The sequence below is a fragment of the Pelodiscus sinensis genome, chromosome 27 (assembly GCF_049634645.1).
Source record: "Pelodiscus sinensis isolate JC-2024 chromosome 27, ASM4963464v1, whole genome shotgun sequence".
In the NCBI taxonomy this organism is placed as follows: Eukaryota; Metazoa; Chordata; order Testudines; family Trionychidae; genus Pelodiscus; species Pelodiscus sinensis.
In genome coordinates this window covers 13,613,173-13,636,359 of record NC_134737.1, presented here as the reverse complement: position 1 = coordinate 13,636,359, position 23,187 = coordinate 13,613,173, and the positions used below count along the sequence as shown (strand labels likewise).

The 23,187-nt window shown below is 53.5% G+C and overlaps 2 protein-coding genes across 20 annotated transcripts in view; one reads left to right on the top strand and one right to left on the bottom strand.

Moving 5' to 3' along the window:
* Positions 1-6,674, top strand: part of SYT2 (synaptotagmin 2) — a 128,929-nt gene extending 122,255 nt beyond the window's left edge. For all 13 annotated transcript variants that reach the window (XM_075910218.1, XM_075910221.1, XM_075910223.1 and 10 more), the window contains 5 exons: positions 283-450; positions 928-1,095; positions 1,824-1,941; positions 3,082-3,215; positions 4,258-6,674. In XM_075910218.1, the coding sequence (XP_075766333.1) occupies positions 283-450; positions 928-1,095; positions 1,824-1,941; positions 3,082-3,215; positions 4,258-4,464 (795 nt within the window). In that variant the 3' untranslated portion in view covers positions 4,465-6,674. The remainder of the gene's footprint in view (positions 1-282; positions 451-927; positions 1,096-1,823; positions 1,942-3,081; positions 3,216-4,257) is intronic.
* Positions 6,675-9,536: 2,862 nt separating this feature from the next.
* The window catches only part of PPP1R12B (protein phosphatase 1 regulatory subunit 12B), a 151,488-nt gene continuing 137,837 nt past the window's right edge, over positions 9,537-23,187 (bottom strand). For 4 of the 7 annotated variants that reach the window (XM_075910196.1, XM_075910200.1, XM_075910194.1 and 1 more), the window contains 2 exons: positions 21,018-21,195; positions 9,537-15,664 (listed from right to left, as the gene is read on the bottom strand). In XM_075910196.1, coding sequence (XP_075766311.1) covers positions 21,061-21,195 — 135 coding nt within the window. In that variant the 3' untranslated portion in view covers positions 9,537-15,664; positions 21,018-21,060. The remainder of the gene's footprint in view (positions 15,665-21,017; positions 21,196-23,187) is intronic. The other 3 variants (XM_075910197.1, XM_075910195.1, XM_025181043.2) reach the window with 1 other exon arrangement.

The window sequence follows — 23,187 nt, the reverse complement described above, 5'->3', positions numbered from 1 at the left end:
GCCCCTCTAGCCCTCCCCAAGCACCTGGGAGGGGAGGAGGGGAAGATGGAGGGAAGGTGCCTCTCTGCCCCCAGAGCTGGCAGGCCCACCTCAGCACACAGCGCGCCCCGCCTGGGAAGGCCCATCTGCCCCCTGCTGCAGCAGGGCCTGGGGGAGGGCGACCAGGCGCCCCGACTGAGGGGGGCAGAGGGAACGTGGACGAGCCACCAGGGCTGTTTCTGAGGGGATGAGCAGGAGCAGCTGCTCCCTCTCACTGAGGGGCACGTCCGTCTTCCCTCCCAGCTCACAGTCGGCATCCTCCAAGCGGCCGAACTCCCGGCGCTGGACATGGGGGGCACCTCGGACCCGTACGTCAAAGTCTTCCTGCTCCCCGACAAGAAGAAGAAATACGAGACCAAAGTGCAGAAGAAAACCCTCAACCCCGTCTTCAATGAGACCTTCGTCTTCAAGGTGAGACCCCGCCCAGGTCCCCAGCCCAGACGGCTGGACCCCGCTCTGTCCTGCAGGACTCCAGGGCGCTCTGCTTTTGCCATGGGGCGTGGCCGTGGCCGTCCCTCCGCCTTGCTGTTAAGTCAGAACTCCGCTTCAGTCTGCTCCCAGCCACTATCTACCGCAGGGCTGTAGCCCAGCCTTCTGCCTCGGCCCCACCATGCCCCAGGCAGGAACTGGCAGAGGGGCCGCAGCTGCCGGCAGATAATTGCCAGCAGAAAGCAGGAGAGCCAAGGCAACGTTAAGGACTGGCCAGAGCCCTTGGGCCACACGATGCATTGAGCTTAATGGTGCTATTGTGCTTACCCAGCAATTCTGGTCACTCGGTGCAAGAGGCAATGAAGGATCCCGGCCTGTCAGGCTGGTGTGGATCCAATCCCTCCTTAGATCAGGCCCCATGCTACGGCAGCGGCTTGCAAGGGTCCTTCTTCGCCACAGGTTCCCTACCAGGAGCTGGGCGGGAAGACCCTGGTGATGGCCATCTATGACTTCGACCGCTTCTCCAAGCACGACATCATTGGGGAGGTCAAGGTGCCCATGAACACCGTGGACCTGGGCCAGCCCGTGGAGGAGTGGCGAGACCTGCAGGGCGGCGAGAAGGAGGAGGTGAGAGGGGAGGGCCAGCCGCAGGCTTGGGGCTCGTCTGTTCCCAGGTCTGCCAGCCCGGCACGTGACCTCGGGAAGGCACTGAGCCTGGCTGCTACATCGATAGAATTCTTCTGTGCCCATTGATTAATGCACAGACATAATGGGAGGGGGGGGGGGGGGGAGGAAGGGGCCTGTGGCTGGCAGTTCACAGAGCTGGGTTTTAGGTCTGATTTGCCATGTCCCTGCCCCTCTCTGCAGTGGGGAAACCGAGGCACAGTGGGATTACTGATCGTGAGGAATCCCAGAGAGAGGTTTGCGAGGTTGAACTCTGCACTGTTGGTCTGAGAAGTGCTCAGTATTACAGCACGTGTCAGCACATGCTGAGCGGGGGCAAACCCCCATTTAACATGGACTTTGGCAGTGCCCTGAGACCTGCACGGAGGTCTGGTCCCACTGCCCATTGCATGGTGTCTTCCTGGTGCGAAAACCTTGCCTCAAAACTGGTAAAAGCTGCTGCCTCTCCCAGCAGCTGCGGCCTGGAGCTGTCAAAGCCTCTGCCATGGCCCTCCTGCCGGCCTGCACCAGCGATGCAGCGCCGTGTCCAACAGGGGCTAGCTCAGGGGGGTGAAGGGCTTCTTGGATCTCCCCTCGTGGTTTCCGGGGCTTGAGTCTCAGTGCTGCAGCCACGTGGCCCGGGATAGCAGGGCCTGGGAGGGCCCTGACCTCTGCTTTCCCCTGCTCGACAGCCAGAGAAGCTGGGAGATATCTGCATCTCGCTGCGGTACGTGCCCACCGCAGGGAAACTCACCGTCTGCATCCTGGAAGCCAAGAATCTGAAAAAGATGGACGTGGGGGGTCTCTCGGGTAAGAGCGGCGCCACATGCCAGCACCAGATGGCGCTCCTGAGCCAGCACACCAACCCGGTCCCACGGCCAGCTGACTCCCCTACGCAGGGCTCAGGGGCCGGGGGCGGTGTCTGGGGGCCTGTAGCGTCATGGAGCCTCAGGCCAGAAGGGAACAGTCGCCACCCCTGAGCGCCTGTCCATCCCAGGCAGCCCAGCGGAACAGCCCGAGACTAGGCTGTGATGTGCCACTGGCCGAACAGGAGGAGCACGGTGCACCAGGGCCCCTGCCGTGGCAGGGAAATGCGCTTGGGGGAGGGCAAGGTTAGAGAGTAGGACGAGCGATTTCCCTAGACGGGGGGGAAGCCCTTGACGGGTTCCCTGGGGGGAGCAGGGGTGGACTCTCCGTCCCTAGAGGTGTGTACGTCCTGGCCTAACAAAGCCCTGGCTGGGAAGATTGAGGTGGGGTTGATTGAGGACCGACCCTGTGATTCTGTAATCCCGGCAAGGAATCCCATGCTCTGGGCACACACCGGAGTGCTCGGTGCCAGAGGCTCCCCTCACCCATCTCCAGCCATGGCCATGCCTGCTGCTCCCAAGGACGGCTCACTGGCCCCTTCCCGGGGGGGGAGGGAGGGAAAATCCCCCTACCCCCCCCCCCAGTGACTGGCTTGCAGATGGGCTTTAGGAAGAGCAGGCCAAAGAGCTCCAGCTACAAGAGTGCTCTAGGGACCTTCACCTTCTTGTCCCGGAGCCAGCCCTCCAGCTCCAAGTGGGGGGAGCGGGTCTGGCTCTGTGTCTGTTCTGGGGGGCTGGACTCCCCGTGGCCCTAGCATGTGCCGACCCCAGTGCAGAGGGCTGAGGACATGGCTAGCTCAAACACACGCTGCTCTGGGGCATGGAGAACCGGGTCTGGGTGGTCATATTGGAGCAGCAGCAACACGTCTGGCTCCCGTCACGGCTCCCCGTCTCCCTGGCTTGACCCAAGCTGCCTGCTCGACTGAAGAGCCCTGTGCTCTCAGACCTCCGCCCCCTTAGAGACTGAACTGTATTCGGAGCAATCATCCTGATTGGACAGTGGGTCACATTGCATGATGCACTCACTGCTGCTCGCACCCCCGAGTCCAGCCTGGCTCCCCTGCCCTCTCCTGTCCCCGTGCAGATCCCTACGTGAAGATCCACCTGACGCAGAACGGCAAGAGGCTGAAGAAGAAGAAGACCACGGTGAAGAAGAAGACCCTGAACCCCTACTTCAACGAGTCCTTCAGCTTCGAGATCCCCTTCGAGCAGATCCAGGTGCCTGTGCTGAGATTCTCATCTCAGGAGGTTTGGGGTGGGGCATAGGGACGGGTGACATGGCTAGTTGGGATCCTCTGATTGGGCGGGTCACACCCTTCCCCCGTGATGCTCCATCCACATAATGTGACCACTCCGGCCTTCAGATGATCTAGACCATGGGTTCCCAAACTGGGGGCATGGAGAACTTCCCGGGGTGCGAGGCGACCCAGCCCCTCCCAATCAAGTGTTGCTGCCTGGTCAGTGCCTTTTTTTCTTTTTTGCTCAAGTTTTACTGCTATTTGGGGGGGGGGGGGGGGAGGGTTTTTCAAAAATCAAAAAGGGGGCGTGATGCCGAAAAGTTTGGGAACTACCGCGCGAGACTGACCCAGCCCCCAGTAAATAAACTGCCTGGGGAGGTTGTAGAGTCTCCATCCCTGGGGATATTTGAGAGCAGGTTGGACAGACGCCTGTCAGGGATGGCCTAGACGGTGCTGGGTCCCACCGTGAGGGCAGGGGACTGGCCTCGTTGTCTCTCGAGGTCCCTTCGGTGATTTGATGGTCACAGGAGCGATTTGTTTAAACGGACAGTTCTAGCAGCACAAGCACTCGTGTGGTGCAGGGATTCGGACTAAAGGTGCCTTGACCGGCGTGCATGCTGGTATCAGCACCTTCACACTTGCCCCTGCAGCCGCCCTCAGGGCTTGTCCCGGTGCCGCGGCAATTCAAATGGTGCAGGATTCGGGGAGCGCCAAGAGACTAACTTGTTTCAGAAGCTGAGCTGGGACACGGGGAGTAGGTGTTCTGCCAATTTTCCATGGCCCCTTTTCAGGCCAGACCTGCCCCTTCAGCTGGGAGCCCTACCCTGGGACAGGAGAGCTGTTTGAAGACACGGGGTGAGCCTGGGGGAGCTGGGACCAGGATTCCCTTGGGTACTGGGGCTCAGGGCCACAAGGTGTCATTGGGCAGGCTGGCACTGGTCTCCCAGCTGCAGGGGAACGGGGGCTGCACTGGGCTTTTGCAGCTGCGAGGCTGGTAGTAACACGGTGTCCGTGTCCCTCAGAAAGTGCAGGTGGTGATCACTGTCCTGGATTACGACAAGCTGGGGAAGAACGAAGCCATTGGCAAAATATTCGTGGGCTCCAGCGCCAGCGGCACGGAGCTGCGGCACTGGTCCGACATGCTGGCCAACCCCCGGCGGCCCATCGCCCAGTGGCACTCCCTCAAGCCGGAGGAAGAGGTGGACGCGTCTCTGGGGAAGAACAAATAGGATGCACCCGCGCCCAGCGTCGCCTATGGACATTCTCAGCAACCCAGCGCTCGCGATACCTCAGTTCTGCAACCTTTGGTTTTGCTTCCATTTTGTGTTACGCTGCAACACCCGCTGTGGCCAAGGAAGAGTTTCCAGAGAGTCCTGAGCCATGGGGAAAGACAGGGAGGGGCCATTTTATTCTGCACCGTCGCTTCCCCCTGCTGCATGTCTCATTGTTTCTACGTGCTGTTCCACCAATGCGACGAGCCAGCTTCTGCCTCGGGCCACCGAGCGCCCGGCCGGGGCAGCCCAGCGTCTTCCGTTCTCCTCGGGTTTACACTTGGACCTTCAACCATTGTGCTGAGGCGACAGCTAAGCCTGCATACACGTGAGCTGACCAGATACACTGTGCTTGCTCTGGGACACGCACCGATGGACGCGGGGGTCTGCTGTAAAGAACAGCTGGGAACGTCATGCCGTTGCTTTGCCTCCCAGAGACCCAAGCGAGCAGCCCTGCTGGGACTGGAGCGGCCCAGGCTCCATCGGACATGTTAAGGTGTCCTTCCATCTAGTGCACCAGGTGCATTGCTGGGCATACGGACCCGCAGCTACTGCCACCCTGGGGCAGCTAGGCAGGGCACTGAACCTTGCAGCCCCCTGCGACTGCCAGAGCAGGGGGCGTTACCGGGCAGTTGCATGGCTTTGAACAGTCGCGATTCCAATCTCAGTGCAGGACCGAGCACAGACGCGTCTTGGTTTTGCAAAAACAGCATCATGGGCTATTTATGCAAATGACCATTGCCAGGCAGGCTTCCAGCAGCTGGACTCGACAGGCCCACCCCATCAGTCAGCGCCTCGGCTGATTTACCAAAACAGCTGCTTAAAGCCATCCCTGCAGGCTGGGCAGTCTGACAGGAAAGCAGCTGATTTCCCATCATGCATTGCATAACATCACTTCATCGGAAGATGCATGACCTAAAAGTGTAGAGCCAGAAACAGCCCAGGACGGCTTTAAAGGGCCAGGTCTTCGGAACTCCAGGTGAGGGAGCAGGGCTGGGTGGGGGGAGGCAGGTGTGGCTGCAGGTGGCCCAGTGGTTCAGGGTCAGAGATGGAGGCTGTAGCTGCTCTGTAGCCTTGGGTGGCTTGGTCCCCTACCTCCCTTTTCCAGGGGCCAGGACTGGACTGGGTAAGGAAACAGGCTGAGCTCAGTCCCTGGGCAGAGCACGGGCTGAGCTGCACAAGGAACCAGTTTGCTCAGCGCTGTCCCACTAGACCAAGTGAGGCCGTGGCCCCTTTTGTGGCTGTAAGAGGCCTTCCGTGTTCATGGCTTTTCCTCTGTGGATTGTACCATGACGAGCATCCACTCGGCCCTTTCCTGCTGAGAGTCCAGGAGCGTTTTATTCTGGACCTCGTGCTGCCGATCGCTCACAGAGCCGCTGCAGCACCAGGGCATCTGGCTCCGCAGTGTCCTTGCAGCGCTCCGGGGCAGAGAGGTGGCTCGGGCAATGGAAGGGTCTTCCCAGGGCAGCTGAACAGCCCCTTGCTTGTGACTGGCCTAGGAACTAGGCAGCTGTCAAAGCTGGATCTTGTGAGTGGGAAGGGCAGGAACAGGAACTGACGGTGGGGGGAGAGTCAGTTTCACATCCCTTGTGCCCTAGCACAACAGTAACCCCCCTCGTCCCTGCTCTGAGCATTAGTGATCCTGCCCGGGGCCCGTTGCAGGAGGGAGAGCTGGTGGAGTTCCAGGTCTGGCCACAAGCTTTAAGCACAAGCCAGCCTCACTGCTCCATGAGCCTTCGACCACCGGGCCTGTGCCATGGTGCACATCTGGGCAGCAGAGTCAGGGCTCCATGCAGCAGGAACAGGGGCAGAGCAGCCCGCCGTGTGGGCCCAGCATGGCCTAAGGCACGCTCAGGGGCTGTGGGACACACAGATGGGCCAGCCCTTGGCTCTATAATGAGTTGGTCCAAGGAAGTGAAAAGTTGACGGACTTACAGACCCAGGTGCCATAACACACCCCAGATTTCTGAGACTGATCCAAGCAGGTCAGTTCATTTACTCCTGAGACCAAGCCCACCCAGCTCTGGGAACCTCACCCCACCCACTCTCTTCACTTCTACAGCCACTGTCTAAAGATGGTGGCTGGGACGTGAGAGAGCCATGCAACGATGGCCCTGGGGAGCTGTGCGCGAGGCCACCCTGCTCAGGACTAGCCTTGAGCACAACTGGTGGGTGGGGGCAGGGTGGATAACATCAGGCCCATGCCCCCCCCCCTTCCCGTTTTGCTCCCCAAGCCAGTGGCAGCCAGCAGGGGTCTCACCGGTCCTGTGGAGACTGCACGCCCGCAACCAAGTCCTGCTCTAGAGAATTTGGTACATTATTAACTTGGACTGTTTAAAAGTTTGGGGGGGGGGGGGGGGAGAAGAGAAGAGATCTAGGAATTTTTTTTTTTTTTTTTAAGGGGAAGAGTGCCCCCTTCCCAACTGACTCAAGCCATCTGAGCCACATTCTCTCCCCACCTCTCCCTTGTGTGTAAAGGTACATGTATATAGCTAGCCACAAAACCCAGCCTGCCGTGGTCCCAGTGCATGACCGAGAACCACTCTGTAAATAGCAGCATGGCTAGACCAGAATCCATCTCCGAACACCTCGGAGCCATTGTTCACTGGGCAGAACACGCCAAGGGGGCAGCCTTGTTTTTAAAGCAGGGTAGGAGCGGATTTACTTAAGAGGCTAGAACTGTTGAACACTCCCACCCTTTATTGCCCAACGGCAGTAGGCTCAACAATCTCATGTCTTGTCAATTAAGAAAACAAATTTTAAACCAGTAAGGAACAAAGCATGCCTGCTCCATTCCACAATGTCTGAGGGGGTAGATAAGCCAGTAGGGGGGATAATTTTATGTGCGTCTTGTAATCAATGTGCAAAAGTGTATCTTGTTGAATTTATACCATGTCCAGATAGCAGCGGCACTGTGGCTTTGGCGTCCTGTCCTGTGTGATGCATTTTACTGTCAAAGCAAACTTAGAAGCCATATTAGATCACGGCCTACCAGGATCCTCGTGTGGGACGGGCCACCAGGTGATCCTCTGCGTCCTCCTGCCCCCTCTTGGTAACGTGTCTCCCCGTGTTTCATTAAGGAAACCCCACATCCTCATCCTGGCAGCTGACTGGGGGGGGGGGGAAGAGGCTGGCTGAGGCCACACCCTGGCTTAGAGCTACAGCCAAGCCCTGTGGAGCTGGGTTTGAACGTCACTGTTTGAAACACTAGGATCCCTGTGTTACATGCCGGGGAGGCCCGTAGTGCTCAGTGCCAGCCTGGTGCTGCCCGAGGGCCTGCCTGTTGTATCAGGGCCTAGAGATCCAAAAAGACCGGACCTGTTGCTGGCTGACAGCAACTGGGCACAGACCCTGAGCCTGGTGCTCCAGACAGGGGCACCGGCGTGACAGCACTGTGGAGGGTAGAGATTGCTCAACAGGCTCAAGGCCCAGCTGGAGAGACAGGACCGGGCCCAGGGCATCATGCCCCCAGGGGGAGCTGGAGCACACACTGTCTTGAGTCTCCCTGCCGCCTTCTGGGCAAGGGGACCAGGCCTAGGTGAGGCTCAGCATCCCAGAGAAGCCCAGCGCACCCTGGGGAAGGAGCAGGCGCCATCTCAGGCCTGCACACCCTACACGCATGGCCGCACCATGCTGGGAAATTCCTGCTAGCCACAGGGGTGGGCCCCCTATTTCAGTCGTGTACCCTCCCGTCCCACCCCAGCACAGGCCCATGGCTCACAGCCCGTGCTGCTGCCGGCAGGAAGGCACAAGATCTCCGTCTTCAAAACGTGACGTTCAGGCAGGGCTAGGGTGGGTGGCCCTGCCTTCCATGCAACTCCCCCTCCCCCATCCTTGAGATCACGTGGACCTCAGCTCCCACCTGGCATCTCCCACATCCCCGCCTGCAGCACTGAACTGCAGCAGGAAACGGCTTTTAGCCCCTCCCCTCGTGTGGACTCTGTCTCTGTTGTCAAACTGTTCTTTTGTAACAATGTACGTCTCCTTATTAAAGAAACGAGCTGAAAGCAGCGGCTGGGCCTCGCTGGTGTGTTAGCGCGTCAAGGGCCCGGGCAGGGTGAGCGGACGCACATGGGGGGCTGCTACCATCTGGGAGGAGGAGAGAGAACCTGATGCCTGCAGCCAGGGCGCACAGACTCTGGCCCAGAGCCCCACGGCGCTAGGGAAGGGCCCACAGCAGTAGCACTGCAAATCTCACCCATGCTGGCGCTCCATAGGTTTCCTTCCAAAGTGCTTCTCCTGGCCCTGTTGCTCCAGCGTGGCTGTCCTAACCCTGGAGCGAGGAATCAGTAAGATTAGAACTGATCCTTGGCAAGCTGTACTGTGATTGGCGGAAGCTAGATCCTGGTCTCCTCCCGGCCTAGGGACCTGAGTGGGAGGAATGCAAGGTGCTACAACCAGAACCGGAAAGGTGTATTTAAAAAGGGATGGGTCCATAAAAGTTTGGCTCACAGCCCAGTACCTCATGCCGGGGGCAGCTTCCCAACAGCCATGGGCTGCTGCAAAAATGGGATCTCTGGGAAATGCTGCATGTTGGCCTTAAGTTTCATTCTGATTCCATCGTCCGTAACCAACGACTATGGTGATTGGTCCTGCCTTGGGTAGGGGGCTGGACTTGACTCCTGAGGTCGCTGCCAGCTTTAGGGTTCTGTGACTGCAATTTCACTCCCTTGGAGGTGTTTCCAAGTCAGAACAGACTGGTCACTGGCCCCGGCTCAGCCACCACCATGTAAACAAATATTAACCCCTCTGCCCCAGGAGGTTACACTGGGCCGAAGCCAGGACCGACACCAGTGAGTCAGGACCAGGTATTTCTAATGCAACACAAACAACGGAAGGAAATTTCTGGTAAGATTTTAAGACATGACAGTGATAAAAGGGGAACATGGTTTCTGTGCTTTGACCCTCACCTTCAAAGTAACAGGTTCAGCTGACCTACCCTGTCTGGCTGCTCTTAGGGGAAATCATCAGGTTTGTTTTGCATCCAAAGTCACCATGCTACTTCCCTGCTAGACAGACAGAGGCAGAAGTTAAAACACTGTTTTATTTCATCCATTTATAAATACTGTTGTGTTTACAAGCATCATATAGATGTGAATATTATTCCCAAACTTTCAAACACATAATACTATATAACAACAACCAGTAAAAGAAAATCATTCATCTCAGGGTTTGAAAGGCCACTCAAAGTTGCATAAAAATACATTCTTCCCCACCACTTCAGCAGCGAGTCCTGCCTTCTCCAAGTCGTGTATTTACAATGAGCTGGAGCCCTCGCCTTGCAACGGGTAAGTACAGCACACGTACTGCTTGGAACGGGAATGAATCAACACCACAGTCAATTCATCTCTGCCAAGGGCGAGCGGTCGAGGGGCATGGCTGTTCCTTGGAAAGCACTTGGCTTCCTCGACAGGTCCCCCAGGGAACCACAGCAATTAAGTAACCAATTCCCATCTAGGGCAGAATTAGAGGATTGGCCTTTAGGGGGAAAAGGGACTGAAAGGAAGAATCCACCCTCGGACCAGTCAGTGTCAGGGTAGCCTTGTGTGAACTGCTCAAGGGATGCTCCTGGGGGGGGGTTCTGACTCCTTAGTACCGCAAAGATGTGTCTAGCTGCAGACCCCGCAGTGAGCCAAGCTGGCACTCACGGGCACTGCAGACTTTTCCAAACCAGAAACTGACCCTATTTTCAACTCTTTAAGGCCATTTTACTTTCTAAGCTAGAACCTGCTTCAGCTCCCCCATCAACGTGTCTTTTAGGAAGGTAGCAAAAGCAGAGCGAGTTGAGGAAAAATCTTAGTTCCAAACAGTCCCAAAAGCTGTTCTGAGCTCCTGGTCGGCGAGGGTAACGGCCCAAAGGAAAGGGAATAACCCGGAGAGAAGTATGGAGAAAGGGAACCTAGCACAACACAAAGAATCCGGATCACAGGCAGAGTGAAGTGTCAGACCAGGAGTCCAGGTTCCTCTCACCACTGACAGCGGCAAAGCTGCCTTCATTCTCCAGCGAGGGAAAGGTGTTCTCACAGGCACGCCTGACTGATCAGCCAGGTAACAAGAGGGCAGGCAGAGGCTTTCCACAGCTCAGTCGGGGAGTGATCAGTCACTAGCTGCTGCTTTTGCAATTGCAGGTGACCCTCAGACTGAGGGCAGGAGAACTCTTCCTCCCTCTGAAATGGGTTGTGGACAAGTCTATGCAATGCAACTCCCAATCACCAGTGAGCAAAAGAGTCTTTCTTCAGTATGTTATTGCCAAGGGTCGAAAAGAAAGCAATCTAAGAAATACACCAAGTCCTGTGGCTCAGACTTAGGGAGGCCTATGTCTCCTCGCTCCCAGCCAGGGAGCACATTCAAGCGTCACGGACACATTGGCAGCGAAACAAATCGCCTAGACTGAGCAACGGGGGTTACGTTCGGAGGCATTTGGTGGCGGACAGGAAAGGAGAGAGAACTGCGTGGACATGACCAACATTTCAAATCAGGGGCTGAGACTCTTCTCCTTGGAGGTCAGTGGCTCTCCCTAGCTGATGGATGAGTGAGAGAAACCCAAGAGAGGCCCTCCGAGATGAGGCTGGGTTTTCAGCCCTGGGAGAGTTGCCTTAGGTATTAGAGACAAGGAGAAAGTCCTGTTAGTTATGGCAAGATCTCTTAACCCACCTGATGCAAACACAGTGAAGCTCTTACAGCGCCTTACCTTCCCTCACCTCAGGGCCCAGCATGATGGGTCGGATCAGGGCAGGGATGTGTCCTTTCCCCTGCAGAAAGCTGAGGGGCCTTACAAATTGACACGCTTTATACGGAATGGCTTAGAAACAACCTAACTTGCTTCCCACCAGCTGGACTCGAGCACATGGATTAGCAGATTTCCTTCGGAGACCTCTCGGCGAGACACACAACCCTGACACTTAAATTAGTCCCTTCCCTGTTGGGAAGGGCCCCACCTGACCTTTCACCAATAACACATCAATACGGCACTTGTGTTGCAGGCACGTTGTCACCCGATTATTGGTCATGCTCCAGTCTCATCAGGACTGACAGCTGGAAGGGAGAACCGCCTGCGATGGCTGGTGGAAGCCCAAACCCACTTAAATTACTGTTTAATCACATGGGGGAGACTGCCAGCCAATCGGATTCCTGTATGGCCTACTTAAGTCTCTGAGCAAAACTAAGACACAAAATCCCTTAGCCAGTCTGAAACCAACTCATTCGCAGGAGTGCAGGACACTTCTGAAAACCGGCACCACTTCAGATAAGCTGCTCTCTGATTGGCTGAAGCACATTTGGTCTAATCTCTGGACTAGACAATTCACGACGTCAACTGAAAGCAGATCATCAATTAGATCAACTCTGCAGTCATGTGGTGTAAGAGAACTGCAGCCATACTGACTATGCACCTACCCTAGAGAGGACGCAGCTGTGCAGCCATTCGCTTTTAAAAATGCAGTGCCCTTTCATAGCTTAGAGGTCACTCCCTTGCAGCGGCCTCCAATTCATTCACATTTACTCCAGCCAATACAGCCCGTCAGACAAGACCTGTCCCACACTGGCAGCTTTCAAAACTAGCTACACCCCCTATGCAAGGGAGGAGTGCTTCTTCCAAACGCCAACATCCCAGATACGCTTCTTAGCAAGCCTCCGATTTCACCCAAAAAAACTCACCTTGGGCAGACTTGCGCCCACTTCGATAAACCCCAACTTCACAACATGTGAGCCATAAAGCTGAAACCCAAGTCCATGCTCAAGAGCAGCTCTTCCTTATTCAGGGTTAGGATTGTGATCCTTGTTTACCCCTGTTTGCCCAGCTAGTCAAAGGTGGCGATACACAGAGCTTGCGGCATAAGGATTTATGAGATCTAACCAAGCACTTAAAAGGTACAAGAGTATTTCTGAAGTTCAGTGTCGATGTCTTTTGTGGATGGGAAAGTAGTTGTAAGAGGTGGACTCCTTCCCCTTTCAATTGAAACAGAATCCTTCCACACCCTGCATTGGGGCGTTTAGAACACAAAGCTCCAACTTCCACATTTTCCTCCTCACAAAATGTATATTTGACAGAAAAAATGCTAGGAGTCACCGCAATGCTATGTCATCCTTGCCTATAGCCTGGCTAAAACCCAGCCCTTGCATGCCAAAAATATTTGAGCAATTTTTATCCAGAAAAAAACCCTCTAGATTTCACTGCCAGGTAAAAGGATAGGTGTGAATTCTACTTGTTATGGAAAAATAACTGATATAGCAGAGTTTCCTGGCAAAGTAAGCAGCACATTAAAACGGTCCCGCAGTTATGCTTAGTTATGTTAAGTTTCTTGGATAAAGATGAGTTCACACCAAAGCAACTGCTTGGAAAAATCTCCAGCGCGTCCTAGGGGTAACTTCTGCCAAATGCTAGGGATTAAAACCGGGCCATTCTTTAAAAGCTGTGTCCTATCGTTCGGCCTGGAGCATAGAAAGCCACACCTTGCATTTTACCTCCGCAGCGGGACAGTTAAATCAGCAATGGCCAACTGAGCTCAGGAAAGACTGCAAAGGAGCTGGTGTATAACAGCACGGTGTGACAATGAAATCTTCATAGCTCTGGCTAATCAATGGCATTACATTGCTGATGTGAGTTCTAACCTAGACAGAGATGAGGATAACAGTGCTAAACAGACACCTAATGTAGTGTGTCTTGGCTTCACATGGCAGGTACAACACACCACTTGCACCCCATATTAGCTCTTGCAGATTTTTCCTTTACTTCACTTGATCCTAATGAAGGATCCCTGAATGTCATCTTTCTAATGATGCAGGCAGGTAGTGGCCAACTCATACTGCAAGGATGTAATACTGCAGAATTGGTTGGAAAAACAAAACACCCCAGACAGCGGGTCTTGTCCAATGGAAAACACATCAAGGAGAGACTCAATTGCGTACCAGCCAGCTGAAAGGCATTGCTGCACAGAGACATCTGTGGCCCACTGCTGGGGGTAGACCTTTCACCTCCACACATCCTAGGACCCGAGCAAGCTCCTGTCACATCCACACGTAACCCTCCAAATCTGAAAGAGGAAGTGGGTCATAAATTGACAATTCTAGGAGGAGGAAAGCCGCAGAGAACAAGGACTTACTAGAGGAGAGCAGCACGTGGATACAATGCGAGGAATTAAGCTACAGAAGCATTCGCCCCATTTTGATTCCTGACGCAAGGGGGTTCTGGAAGGAAGCCAGTGGAAGGCAGGATCTCTGGCTCAGAAGCAGAAGGCCCAGGGGCCGTTATTCGTTTCGAACTCTTCCTCTCCGGAGCAGATGTGTTGCCGAGGCAACAACTCCTTACATCAAGAGGAAAAGTGGGGTCTCATCACACACACACACGAGACGCCACTGGCTGAGTGGCGGCACTGAGGCTCGAATATGGGTTGTGTTGTGCCGCCCCACAGAGGACGCTGGATGTACCGTAAGAGCCAGGCAGTGGGTACGAAAAAGTTCTGGACAAAAAAAACTGAAGGCAGCTAAGAAACTGTGCTGCAGGCCAGCACCTCCTGAAGCGATAACCAAGACGCTAGAGACGGAGGTAGACTTTACCCCGCTGGGCAAGGAGAATAAATCTCCATGTGCAAGTCACTCACCTGTCCCTGCCAATTTAGTGGCTGGATTCACATTGCCTGCCCCAGCACTGGAATCTCTGGCCAAAGAGCAGCCCTTCTGAACCCACCACAGGCCGTCCTCTTAAGAGTGCAGCAGATGTGGGAACCAGCTCACGCCCAACTGCCACTGGCTGCTGAAAGCAGAAGTGAGACACCCCTGGAGGAGTCCCCTTAATGCCCATGGAGGTGAACATTTTAAGTGTTTTAAGTACACGACATGAAAGACCCTTCTGAGGTCTCTGTCCGGGTCAGATCCTGTTGCTAGCTTCCAGCAATCAAAACCCTTTACCCCAGACAGCTAGTTAGCAGCACGCGCCAGCTCATTCTTGCCACTATAGAATGACCTGCAACTGGCAACTGATCATTGCTCAAGGTTTCTCAACCGTGGTGTTGGCCGACCAAGGCTGGGCTCTCCTTGTCGTCGCTGAACACGGCCTCTCCACCCTTGCCCCTTGCAAGCCAGCTCAAGTACGCCTGCATTTTCACCACTCTCTGCTCTCGCGGGAAGTTACGTTGTTCAGAGAACCGGACAGGGTGCTATCAGGTAAGTACCACTAACAGGCAAACGCTGCTCCTTTTGCCACTGGAAGGTGGGGGTTGGTTTCTTGCGCAAGCATACCTCCCTGCATGGATATTTACACCCAGATTTGTTACACCTGCATGCGAGAGCAGCAGGCGATTTCTACTGCTTCAGTTTCTCCATCAGACCCCGGCCAGTAGCAGTGATGAATCTCATTCCGAGAGCGCCCAGATGCAGTTAGCAAGTACCATTACCTGTGGCAGGAGTACAGAGTGACACCCGATCATTTGGGCTGCAGAAATGAAGCATGGGCCAGGGGAGAGGGACGGTCCTGAGCGTAGGACTCCGAAATGAAAACACCAACCGGTTTAAAATCTAACATTAAATAAAGTCAGCTGCCGGGACAAAAGGAGAACAGAGTCTCCGTGCAAAGCAGCTGTCGTCAGAGTCTGTGACAGAAACGAGCCCTCTTGGCTTTCACAGCGTCGCTTTGTAACCGCTCCTGCTCATGTGCCCCGCCCCCGCTAGAAAGGTTCTGGACACAGATCACTGCTACATCACCGTTTCTGGATCGCTGGTTATAGCAGAAGCGTCTCTGCTCCAGACTGGAGTCCAGCGTGGACACAGCTGGGCTTGGAGCAGGGCGTTTTGGCAGCTCCAACCCAGCTCTTGCGTGTCTTCTCCCCTTGAATAAAATGTCCAAGATACCACGACATGCTTAAATTAAAAACAATAAAATGGCTGGGGGTGCATTCAGAGGGGTGCCAAGGGAATGTACAATGAGGGGACAGGATGGGGGAGGGGGCGAGGCGCATTGTTCCCACGGCTGAAACGCTTGCTGTACTTCTGACTGGAGGCAAGAGGTGGATGGGGGTTGGGTGGCAGGGTTGGCCGCTTGCATACAGAAGCCCCCTCCGTCCTTCCCTCTGACGTCCTACTTGGAGAGTTTGCTGATGACACGGATAAGCGCTCCATTTTCGTCTTTCAGCCTCTGATTGTCTGACTTCAGCTCTGTCAACACCTGCACAATGACAAAGGCAGGGCAAGGGTTACACAGCTCATTGCGACCGCCACGGCAGCCTCCCCCGGCTCGTGGAAGCCTTTGGCTGGTGGAAAGGCTCATGGCTCCTGAATTATGGTAGGCCAGAAAGCACCGCTCACATGTCGGGACAAACACAGAGTGTTTTCAGTACCACTTGCCTCCTCGCCCCCAGCCAGGCAGATTTTCCAAAACCCTCTGCAACTGTTCAACAGGCGGCCCTTTCGAGAGATGGGAAGAGGTGCAGGCACAGAGGCAGCTCTCTGAATGACACCTAGGGCAGTGACGAGCCAAAGATCCAGAGAGCTGGTTCTGAGGGAGCATTTACTCATATTGTGCCAGCACAACACAAAATGGGGTAAGCAGCAGACAAAGGCAAGGCTGGGATAGGGGAATAGTATTCATAGAATCCCAGGGCTGGAAGAGACCTCAGGAATCATCGAGTCTAGTCCCCTGCCCAAAGCAGGACCAACCTCAACTCAATCATCCCAGCCAGAGCTTTGTCAAGCCAGGACGTAACCTCTAGGGATGGAGATTCCACCCCCGCCTGAGGGAACCCATTCCAGTGCTTTCCCACCCACCTAGGGAAATAGTTTTTCCTAATATCCAACCTGGACCTCCCGCACTGTAACTCGAGACCATTGGGCCTTGTTCTGCCTTCTTCCCCCACTGAGAACAGCCTCTGTCCATCTTTGGAACCTCCCTTCACGAAGCTGAAAGCTGCTCTCAAATCGCCCTTCACTCTACTCTTCTGCAGACTAAACAAACCCAAATACTTCAGCCTCTACTGGTAAGCTGTGTGCTCCAGCCCTGAATCATTTTGGTTGCCTTCCACTGGACCCTCTCCAGTGTCTCCATATCCCTTCTGTAGCGGGGGGCCCAGAATCGGATGCAATACTCCAATTTTCACTATGAGATCACAAATAGTTTGCCAATGGCTAGTTAAGATAGACAGCCTTGCTTTCAGGGTGACCTGAAGTATTTTCTGAAAGTTAAGCGTGTGCCGTTTCTGATCTCTGGGCTGCGTTGCAAGTTTTCAGACTGCAACTGAAGGAGTGAGGAGACACAGAGTACGTCTAGACTACAGGCTTTTGTCGACAAAGCTTCTGTCGACAAAGAGCGTCTAGACGACATCCAGTTCTGTTGACAAAGCAAGCCGCTTTGTCGACATGAGAGTGTAGATGCAATAACGCCTTCTGTCGACAGAACTCTGTCGACAAAAGGCGTTATTCCTCGTGGAATGAGGTTTACCGCTGTCAACAAAACTACTGAGTTCTGTCACCATTATGTCGACAGAACTCGGTTGTAGTGTAGACGCAGGTATAGTTTTTGTCGACAAAAGCCTGTAGTCTAGACACACCCTGACAGAGCAAACCCTTCCTTCCTGTATAGCGTTCATTAGGAATCCAAGTCACAACAGTGATGGACCGTCCCCATCCCCTCTTGGGCTGTCCGGCCACCAGTCCTCCAGGGCAGACAAGAACTTTTATTTCTGTTTCCCAAGTCTTCCCGGTACCTCCACACAAAGCTGAAAGCGGGGTAGCTGAGTTAGTCTGTAAGAGGAAAAACTTAAAAAAACCACAGATAATCTAGTAGCACCTTAAAGGCTAACAAAGCATGTAGATGGTATCGCGGGCGCAACCCACTTCTTTAGATGACAGGAGTCAAGTCAGCAATCCCAATGAGTGCACAGGGCAGTTTGGTCTCGTCTAAACTAAGCTAGGCCCTGAAAGAATGCTCATGGGAATGGCGTGAGCTGAGAGAGCTGGACTCGCAGTTGACGCAATCCATTGAAAACTGGAAGGGGAGAGGACAGAGGCAATACTGAAACGTTATCCGTGTCAATTCTCGCCTGTGCCAATATGGACTTCACTACAGCTTCAGGAGATTGCTTCCATTAACTCTCCTGCAAAACAGGCAAGCCCTGAAAGCGAGACACACTGTATCCCTCCACTGACAGTCAGACCAACAAAGCACGTGTAGCCAACTACAAATCCACACTGCTCCCCAAAACACCTCCACTTGCACAATGGCATTCAACACGGCAAAGAGGAGGTAACCGGGCCAAACTGCTAGAGCTGAAGGCTGCATGTTTTGTGGGAGGAGATGTGCGAAATACGGTTGTGGGTTGCAAGGGCTGGGTGGGGATTTAACAAGGGATCTTTTACTTTGTAACGGTTGTATGGATGAGCAATATGATGGTTTGAAAGACAAGCATTTGTCTGGGTATTTTTATTGCAATTGGTCAGTTTTACCAATAAAAACATTAAGGTGCCACTGTTGGATGAATGGGGAACACTGTACATCACTGTACTCCCAAGAGACCATGTGAAACAGGGAAAGCATTTGGGATCTTTGCAGGAGCGGCCTGAGGCTGGCTGCGGCAGCTGGCACCCCAGGCGGAACGCGTGATCAGCGCCGCTACCTGCAGGGCCGTCAATGGACTGACGTCATCAGTGGGCGCCCCAGGTGGCGGCTGAGTCCGCCTCTAGCCACAGGCCACCCCTGGATCTTTGCTTCTCTCCTGCCTCCCAACTCAATTTGCAGCCCAAGCAAAACTCAGCACGGCCATACACAAACTGGTTCCCAGTTGCATATCTGGATTCAGGTTCTTGACAAGCAAAGCTTCGCAGGAACCGGTGTCCTCTACAGCTGTTTGGTGGATGCTGGTGTATCGGGAAGTCTGAACAAACCCAAATGGCTGACCAGGCTCTACTGTCGGTGTCTCCTGGTTAGGGAAGGGGTAATTCTGTCCTGGGCTCCCATAAGGAGTAAAGACATTACATAGCAGTGCCTCCACATTCACAGCTTACTGGACGCTCAGAGCTTGGCCACAATTTACAAGCAAGTTCCACCAAGGCACCAGTCAGACTACAAACTGAACAAGAAAAGCAAGTTTCAGCTCTGCACACAGGAACCAACTACTCCCAAGGGAGATGCTGAACGTAGAAGAGACCTGAGGGCAGAAAGTCAAGCTTTCCAAACGCCCCCCTCCCAACACACACACTTGCTGCATATACTGGTTCGCTATTTGTGTCACTATACTGCAAACAACAAACCAGATGGACAATGACAGAGGCAGCTGAACACTTTTATAGTCAATAAATACCACACTGCAAATGAACGAGCTGAACCAACAGAGGCAGGAATTCAGTCTTGGGCACATGCCTTGCAGCATTGTTTGGCTGTTCATGTAACAATCTGGTAAGACTGCAAACATACTTCACTTATCGCATGCCCGGCCCATGTGAGGGAGTGACTGGGAAGAGAAAACTGTGGGGACCTTTTGAAGGGATGGGAAGTTTTGGAAAATTCAATAAAGCCCTTTGAAAATAGCACCACCACCATGATGTATGGAGTGGTTCATGGGAATGAAAATACTTGTCAGTTTTCACTCCTAGATCAAGGCACTTTAAAAAAAGAGAAAACCATCATTTTCTTCATTTTCCAGATGGGAAACAGGTTGGGCTCCCTGTTCAAGGTGATAAGCGAGTCAGCTGCAGAGTGAGGCAGGCATGATTAGCTCATTTAGGGTATGTCTAAACTATGTGCTATTTTCAAAATGTTTCGATATCACTTTCGAAAGCGAAAGTTGTATGGACACGGTTTTTTTGGGGAAAATTTTTTCGAAAAAAATGCATAAACCTCATTTAAGGAAGAGCAGTTTTTTGAAAAAGGCTCCCCCCAAACCCCCCCACATCCAGTCTACTTTCATTTTCTAAATCTCTACTTTTGAAAGTGAGATCGGAAGAAGATATGCAAATTCCCTGGGAATTTGCATATCTTCTTCCGATCTCACTTTCAAAAGTAGAGATTTAGAAAGTGAAAGTAGTCTGGATGGGGGAGGGGTTGGGGGGCCTTTTTCAGGGAATTTGCATATCCTCTTTCGAAAACAGAACATAGTCTAGACGTAGCCTTAGTTGGACATCATAACTGAGATGGAATTCCACCCCCTCCCTAGGGAACCCATCCCAGCGCTTCCCCACCCGCCTAGGGAAATAGTTTTTCCTAATGTCCAACCTAGACCTCCCCCACTGCAACTTGAGACCATTGGCTCCTTGTTCTGCATCTGTAACAGGCCAGAGATTTTTGCCCAGGAACTCTTGCACTGAGCCTAAACGTGTGTTTATCTAGCCTCTCGAAAGACCTCAAGTCTTGAAGATTCCAAAAGACTGGGACTTGACCCCTTCCCTTGGCCATTTCTCCCAGTGAATAATCACCCGCATGTTGGTAAAGGGTTCTACCTTCTTCATATGAAGCAGCCTCCTAGCTTGAAGCACATTGCCTCCCAAGTTACAGCTACATTGGAGTGCGCCATGTACCTCTGAACTAGCATGGCACAAGACTGACAGGGGCTCAAAGGGCAGTTAAGATTTAACATCCACACTGACCAAGAAACAAGCACGACAGAAGAGATCTAACTGCCTGGCACGTGCTGTGCAACACTGATCCAGACAGACAACTTTGGGGCTTTCAAACCATAATGGCTCTGCAGGAAACTTAAAGGTGAAGAAAGCAAATGCCTTGTATGCCCCATACCTGCTCACACGTTAACCATCAAGCACATTGCTTGGGGGAAATCGTGTAAATGCTGCATTTAAGTTCCAGCTCTTCCAAATACAGAGGGGGACAAACTGTCTCCTTACAGAAGTAATTCTTTTAGAAATGCAGCTTTCAATGGCCACATCCCCGACACTTGCACATTTCAGAGCGTAATGCTTATTCATATCCCCCGAGGAGGTTAACTCTGGCTTCAGAGAATGCTGGTGACAGGCAGGGAATATTAATTGCCAACTTCTGACTTCTATACAGTGTACCTGGTGTGATCAGTTATGAGCAGCAATCATTGTTCCCACTTGAAGATGCAATGAATGGGGATGGCAGAATACAAGTAACAGGTCCATTTATCAGCATTAAGGGTCATGGCGGAGCACGAGGACAAATAGTCAGGTTTTGAGGAGCTGTTTGTTCTCCACTCCCGGCCCTACGGTGTTCTCCGCACAGCAGTTGGAGAGAAGGGTTAAAGTCTTCCCTTTACACAGGACAGTGCTCGCTAATGCCAGGCCCACCATGGAAAATCGCCGCTGGGCTGGGAGCGATTGGCTCCAGTAGCGCGGCAGCAGTGCCAAGGTGGGGCACAGAGCAGAGAAGCCAGACGCAGCTACTCTAAGCCCCGGCTCCAGACACAGGCCGTCAGCATGGTGGCGGTTTTATTTTTCAGGGTGGATGCTCCCCTTGTGCCACATGCTGTGTTTTGAGCCACAGACTTACCAGCTCCACTCCTGAAGAGTGAAAAGGGAGGAGGGACAGTTCAGACAAGAAGAGAAAGACCTGCCTGGCACAGAGGAAGGAGGCGAGGTGACCTGGAGGGGAAGAAGCTATAGTTCTTCTGTCTCGGGTGGCTCGCTGGCCGCCGAGAGCCTGGCTACGACCCGGGTCAGGGCCCTGTTTTCGGCCAGCAGCTGCTCGTTCATCTGCCTCAGGGTGTGAATCTGTTTGAGCTGGTGGAGGTTCTGCAGAGAGTGAGAGATGGAGTGGACAGACAGACAAAACAGACCAAGGATATAAGAGGCCACACGTGTGAATTTAGTTCACAAGCATTAAAAGACCAAGCAGCAAGCACTGTGCGCGAAGTGGAGATGTGAAAGCACACACGACACTGACGTGCTAGGAGGAGCCCTCAGACACCCTCCCTTCTGCTCCCGCTACACCCTCTCAAACACCTGTTTTATTCACAACAGCAGCGTTCTCTCGCAGGCTGCTGTCCTGGCACGCCACGCACAGCAACCCTGCATCCCTGAACACCCCTTGCACTGTCCGTAGATCTCAACAGCAATGACTCATTGGCCACAGGGGCCATGGTTTTGAAAGCAACTCGGGGGCAACTAAGACTAACTTCCTCTTCACGTGCCCCCCCTACCAAACAAAAGCCGCTCGGCGAGTAAAGCGGGTTCTTGCAGTAGAACTGCAGAGAGGAATTTTTAAAATACTGATTGCACCGATCGTTAACTCTCCGGTCCTTCTCGCTCCCGCCTGCAGGGTTATTTCCATACGCCGAGGGAAGGCGAACCTGTACCTTCCAGGGCTCTGACCTGCCGCACTCTGCCCAAGGAGCAGCCAGCTCCAGGCTAAGACTGACGCGCCTGCATACTTCTAGCAGTGCCCCTGCTGCATGCCTGCAATCCTGCCTTATGGACCCCATCGCTCAGCCACCTTGAACGACAGCATCTTCTACACTGCGGCCAGGTGTCTACCAGCCGTGCCCACGTGCGCATTTACACATCCCCCCAGATCACCACTCGGCTCCTCTCTCGGCCACCCATGCTCAATCAGAGCCTGGGTCTCAGTCAGTGACAGCCGCCACCACCCAGACCCTGGGGAATCAGTCTGGTTTTCAGGGAGAGAAATAGCTTCCTTCCCAAACAGTGCTGCTCTAACGAGCAGCCTGAACAGCAGGCACACAAGGAACAAGGCATTCCCAATTACACCGCGTCAATGGACACAGGGCAGTAAAGAGACGAATCCCATCAAATGTAAGAGTATGGTTACAGCTGCTACAGGAGAGGGGAAAAAGCAAGATGAAAGACAGCACAGACGGCACACAAAAAGGAAAAGCAGTGAGAGCAGCAGACATGAGATGAAAATCAGCCATTAATCATACACAGAGGATTTGCTGGTTAGCTCCATGCTGGGGATGTGCGCCAAGGCGCAGTGACGGGAAGTGACCACAGGCTCGGCAGTCTCCTTTCCCCGACAGGACCAGCCACTCCTCACTGCCAGGAGCCAGTCTGACAGAGGCACGAGGCAGCACCATGTAGCAGAGGAAAGGGTCGTTGAGCAGACTGAAGCCATCACGAGAAGAACCAAATTCAAAATTCAAAATCTTAAGCCTGGATCATGTCCGCTTCAAACCCTGGGCTCCCTGGAAACAGAATTAGGGAACCACTCCTCCCAGTGCACGGGCGCACGCTGGTGTAGGTCATGGAGGGAAGCAGCCACTGGAAAGGTAATGCCATTGATACAGTTTAGTTCATAGGGTGGATTACAAAGGAGGCCTCTACTGGACCAGCTGATTTCCGTTGCCCTGTAAGATGCGCTAGAAACTGAGATGCCTAGGCCATAAACCAAAGCAAATGCCATTATGATGGGAAAAGGGGAAAAGTGCTTTATCGAACACGTTACGGGATCGGGGGAGCTAACCCTAAACCTCAGAGAATAAACAAGCAACGGTGGTGAACAGAGTAAGGTGGCTTCATTCAGTGTTTTCACACTGACAACTATGTGCTCGTTACAAGTAACAAAACGGCTCCTGCCACTCAGTCTGGATTTTAGATACTCTAGCTCTAGTCTATGTAGCAGTGAATATTTTATACAGGGGACCATATTCATCACTAGTGTCAATGGAAGCAAAAGTTATGCATTTGGTGCCAGGAGCAAATCAGCAGGGATTTGCAAAGGGGTTAGCATTCAGCCAGTCTGCAAAATGAGCGGAGCTTAGACATCAA